At 36.5% G+C, this 5,775-nt stretch overlaps 1 protein-coding gene across 1 annotated transcript in view; it reads left to right on the top strand.

Moving 5' to 3' along the window:
• The window catches only part of UNC80 (unc-80 homolog (C. elegans)), a 214,063-nt gene that overhangs the window by 181,957 nt on the left and 26,331 nt on the right, over nucleotides 1-5,775 (top strand). The window contains exon 51 of the mRNA XM_008570410.1: nucleotides 3,628-3,828. Coding sequence (XP_008568632.1) covers nucleotides 3,628-3,828 — 201 coding nt within the window. The remainder of the gene's footprint in view (nucleotides 1-3,627; nucleotides 3,829-5,775) is intronic.

Here is a 5,775-nt window from a genome sequence, read left to right as displayed (position 1 = left end):
TCCCGTTGCCGGTCCCGGTCCAGTACGGGGGCGACACTGAGGGTTGCGATCTGTTGCCGGATATGGAAAAAGACAAAAAAGGAAAAAAAAAAAAAAAAGATAAATACAGGGAATCCATAAAGTGACTTTAAAATTCATCTCTAAACATTGTTCTGAAGCTTAAAATAGACAGATCGATCATTTCTCAAGCTTCCCAATGTTGTCTTTAAAATAATAAAGGAAAAGAAATGTTCACAAAGATATACTCTTATCTGTCACACAAATATCCTGAGAAGTAAGAATTATTTTCTGCATGGCACATTTATGAGAAAGAGATAAACAAAAGAATGTATAGTCTGTTTAAAATGATTTCTTTGAAATGCCCACATTCATTCGCAATTTCCAGCACAATGTAAATGTAGAGTCTGGAGAGCAGACAGTGGGGATGAAGGGACAATAACTATTCCTTGATAATAAAGGCTGCCATAAAGAAGACGGATTGGCCTTACTCCAGTAGGAAGAAATTAGAAGGAATTTGGGGACCTAAGAGGAGGAGAGCTTCTCACAGTGTGGACCTCCAAAGATAGAATGAGTTGCCTTGTAGAACAGTGAATTCTAAATCCATGGAGCTAATCAGATGAGGCATTTGTAGAGCAATCCAAATATGAGAGAGGTACTGGCTTGGCTGTGATTCCTAAACCAGGCTGCCTATCAAAATCAATTGGGGGGTTACACTATAGATCATTTCAACCATGTATCCTGTCTCTCCTCCTCTCTTGAAATAATCAAAATTTCTCTTTATTAGAACATTATAGTAAATAAGTGAGAAGAGGAATGATAAAATATTATCATTGTATTACTCCTAATGAAACAATGGATTTGTGCAATGATCACTAGCTGCAACCAACATTATACAAAGAGCAACACCTAGGACCTGTGTGCCTCCTGGTGAAAGCACACACCACCTGTTGAGCACTCTTGCCAGAGAATCAAAACAGTCTGTTCTAGCCCCTAGATGTAACTACCAATTGAAATAAATATGGGGACAGAGGATAGATTAAGGGACACTGTAGACATTCAATCAGGAAAATCCAGAGTTTGGGAAATGCTACAGCTAATTTCTTCAGTAAATAAATTACAAAATTGCAAAAAAAGAGCACAAGAGAGGGAAATCTGCAAATTAAAAGAGACTTAAAGACACATCAACCAACTGAAATTTACAGGCCTTATTTGTTCCTGATTTGTAAGCAAAAAAAAATAGTGTTTAAAAATTATGAGATGTGAGAATTTTGAAAATTGACTGGATAGTTTGCTTTTTTAAAAAAAAGAATTATTTTTAAATTGTTAGATGTCATGTTGTATTCTGGCTAATTTTTGGAGGTCCTTAACTTTAGAGACACATACTAAGATACGTATGGATAAATGATATGATGCTTGATATTTACTTCAAAATAGTCCAGGCCGGGGGAAAGTGGAAGCTATTGGGATAAAAGTAAAACAAGAGTAGTTATGACTTGATGATTGTTGAATCTGGGTGATGGGTACATTGGGGGGTTGCTATATTCTAGTCTCTCTACTTTTGCATCTTTCTGAGATTTTCCAAAATAAAAGTTAAAAATATGCAGATTTCTGGGCCCAACCCTTAGAGATTCTTATTTATTTGATCTTGGGTGGGGTCTAAGAAACTATATTTTTTAGTTTTCCTTTTAAGCTGTATTTTTTTTTTAAGTGAGAGGTATCAGTCAGAGGCTCAGTATGTGGAACCCTGCTGCCCCAAAGAACTATTAAGGTTGCTTTCAATCCTGAGATTCCATGTCTCTAAGAAAATTATCTTCAGAGCTTTTCCAAGGCAAACTGCTTCAAAAAAAAAAAAAAAATAGCAAAGCTTTTTTCTGATGTTCATTTATCTCAAACCTCCTCCTCTCTTTTAGTAACAGTCCTGAAAACCTTCAGTGTATAGGTGTCTCTTGACAATGCCATTCCCTCCTAGGCAATTTTAGATCTCTTTATTCCCTTCTCCATCAGAATTCCCTGACCTGCATTCCACTTCCATAGCATCCTTTATATGCCTGGCTAGACATATACTGATTCAAGCCAAAGATTCAAATAATGGGTGATAGTGGCTTAATGTATTACTTTTCCTAAAGAAATTTGGAAGGAAATTTCCTAAAGANTCTTGGGTGGGGTCTAAGAAACTATATTTTTTAGTTTTCCTTTTAAGCTGTATTTTTTTTTAAGTGAGAGGTATCGGTCAGAGGCTCAGTATGTGGAACCCTGCTGCCCCAAAGAACTATTAAGGTTTCTTTCAATCCTGAGATTCCATGTCTCTAAGAAAATTACCTTCAGAGCTTTTCCAAGGCAAACTGCTTCAAAAAAAAAAAAAAAATAGCAAAGCTTTTTTCTGATGTTCATTTATCTCAAACCTCCTCCTCTCTTTTAGTAACAGTCCTGAAAACCTTCAGTGTATAGGTGTCTCTTGACAATGCCATTCCCTCCTAGGCAATTTTAGATCTCTTTATTCCCTTCTCCATCAGAATTCCCTGACCTGCATTCCACTTCCATAGCATCCTTTATATGCCTGGCTAGACATATACTGATTCAAGCCAAAGATTCAAATAATGGGTGATAGTGGCTTAATGTATTACTTTTCCTAAAGAAATTTGGAAGGAAATTTCCTAAAGAAAATTTGAAGGAATTTTCAGTATCTTAACATAAACATATGAATATTTTGGCCACTGTGATAGAAGTCTTGGGTATATTTTTTAGAACATGTAAGATTTTTTGAGAAAAAAAATCTAAGCTCAAATCATACAGCATAGATGGAAGATATTCCATGAATGGGTTTGGATGGCCTCTGACTATTTTCTGTACCTTCTGCATCCACTCAGTGTATTTGACTGTGAGGCACTGTAAAATTTTAAACTTTCTCTTTCATACAACAATAAATTAAGTCGGCTTTAAGACTATTTGTATCATTGTATTTGTATTATCTGGAAATTGGTAATTCATATCTAGTTTAGAAGATTATTTAGTTAACCAGCTATTACATTTACCAGAAGCCCCATTTGCCCAATCAGTCCTGTTGGCCAATTCCCCCTTAGAAAATCCCACACTTAGGACATACACATTTGGATCTGGTGACTGGAAACCTGGGCCAACCTTAGAGGAAGCATGACTTTCCCTACCATGAGGAACAGAGTTGAAAAATCTGAGAAGTGGAGTCAACCCAAACCAAAGCCATCCAGACAGTCCAACTGGGTCAATTATATAAAGAATCTCAGCAGAGCAGGAAGATCTGTGTATAAGACAAAAAGAGAGAAAATGAATATGAAAGAGAGAAATGGAAGTGACATTCTCTAGATATGTTTGGCCTATCCTTAATCTCTCTGGGTTTTAGGATAGACATGACATCTCATCAGATGCTTTTCATGTTTATCCTCTGAAACATTCTGTGGTTCTTTATTAATACACATGTACAGGTATCAATGTATTGATACATAGGAGAAGAGCAGAGGGATGGAAGATGTTGGGAAGAATGTTCTTAGTCTAGAGTGCTGGTGCACTGGTAAGAGGTGATTAGCATGATGCTATGTGGGGAAATTCCCATTGTGGCATTCTATGCTAATTCTTCCAAAAAAATCATTTTAGGTTGGCAGAAATTGCACACTCCCTTCTGAAGCTGGCACCATATGACACCCAGACAATGGAGAGCCGGGGGCTTCGGCGCTACATCATGGAGATGCTGCCCATTACCGACTGGACAGCCGAGGCAGTGAGGCCAGCCCTTATTCTCATTTTAAAGAGATTGGATAGGATGTTCAACAAAATTCATAAGATGCCTACTTTGAGGTGAGGAAGCCTCCTAGTCAGCTGTTGATATTGTAAGCCTCAGAATTAGGATTTGTCATTTTTTAAGATGGTGGATTAATCTGGAGTTGAATGAATGACTTGAAAGTTTTCTGTTGGTACATATGCATAGCCAAGCAGGTCTATGAGTGCCTCAGTAACAGAGTCTACGTTTTGAGGAAATGACATTTTCTTTGAAAATATATGTGTTCATCTTGAAAAATCTATCCATTTCTTAGCTATCATGTTTCTCATCTAACACACATAAGAAATTCAACTAGTACCCTTCAATCACTTTTGAAATAAGGTAGGGTATGCCTCATAAATAAAACATCTAAGAAAAAAAGAGAAATTGATTTGATGTTCAAAATACTGTATTTAACATAGTTAACATATTTGGGTACAGGTTTAGAGAAATGCCAGCTTTACAATAATCAGTCAAGCAACAGCCAGAAAGGTCACAGAATTGATAACAAATACCAGTTTTCACATTTTCACCTGATTCAGTGTAGTACTAAATGAACATTTTTACCACTTGGTCTCTGTTCAGTGGCCCGAGAAATACTCATCAGTAGCCTTTCTATAAGCAGCTGTCTCTGAACCAGTCTCCCTGAAGATGATAGCCTAGTGTGGAAACTATAGTTATAGTAAGCAGGAAGTTCGACTGGTAAATTCTGGTCAACTCACTAACTCGGAAATTGCAAGTTTTGTTAATGAGAGCATTTTCTGTCCTTTTAAACTAAACCCAGAATCAATGAAACTCTTGCCCAAGAATATATAGCACTGAGTGTTCAATTTGTCAGTAATTTTCCAGTGAAATTGCAAGTTTTGTTAATGAGAGCATTTTCTGTCCTTTTAAACTAAACCCAGAATCAATAAAACTCTTGCCCAAGAATATATAGCACTGAGTGTTCAATTTGTCAGTAATTTTCCAGGCATTAGCCCGTGTCCTTCTTCACATATGTGGAACCATCAGAAGTCACCGGAAAAAAAAAAAATTGAAATATTTCATTCTATTAATTGATGGTTTTGTTCTTATATGACAGTACTTCAAAAAGTTTGTGGAAAAATAGAATTTAAAGCTAATACAAATCTTTCCATGAACTTTTTGAAGACCCCTTGCATTCTTTTATGCCATGGCGATGAGTGCCTGTACATTACTTCAGGTAATTTCAGTGACATGGACATACTTGTTCTTAAAGCACTATTTCCTTAGTGGACACATCCGTCTCTATCCACAAATGACTGATCAAAGATTTATAACTGTCATACAAGTGTGTGTCAAAATAAATTCTTTTTCTTAAATAACGTGGTATCTAAAGATGTTTAACACCACCACAAACTTACCCATTTGTCATATAATTAAGCCCATTGTAAAGGATATCATGCTTCCCAGAAGTAGATTTCTGGATTAATGCACAGACTTGGTCAGTTGTAGGCAATTTTCTTAGGCGGCGTGCTGTGAATATGGGATTTGCTTGGGTATAATTTCTTTAGTTCTCTCAATTCAACACAAGAAATGTTGACTGGACCCTTGGATTATTTGGGCACCTTTGGCATCAGGGCTGTCAATATATCTTCATCTATGAATGAATTTCCATGTTGTTGTTGCAGAGATTCCATTTTGGTAGGAAAGCTTAGCAGGTATTTCCAGGAAAATATATGAAAATAGTGTTGATATCAGCAAATCTTTACTATTTATTTGGAGGCCACAAGGTTAAATCTTCCAGTATCCAGACAATTGCAGATGGGATTGACTTTTATTACAGAAAATCCCACTTTCATGTAATTGGGTTATGCATACCACCATTTATACTACCATAGAAAGTAGCCAAAAATATCATTTCTTGGGAGGCCAAGAAAGAATGGGGTTTTTTTTGTTTTTTGGGTTTTTTTTCCTTTTTGTCTTTTTTCGTGACCGGTAATGGGATCGCAACCCTCGGTGTCGCG

This window comes from Galeopterus variegatus, unplaced genomic scaffold, assembly GCF_000696425.1.
Source record: "Galeopterus variegatus unplaced genomic scaffold, G_variegatus-3.0.2 Scaffold600, whole genome shotgun sequence".
NCBI classification, from domain to species: domain Eukaryota; kingdom Metazoa; phylum Chordata; class Mammalia; order Dermoptera; family Cynocephalidae; genus Galeopterus; species Galeopterus variegatus.
The sequence above is the reverse complement of the archived record's forward strand: the minus strand, read 5'-3'. Positions and strand labels throughout refer to the sequence as shown.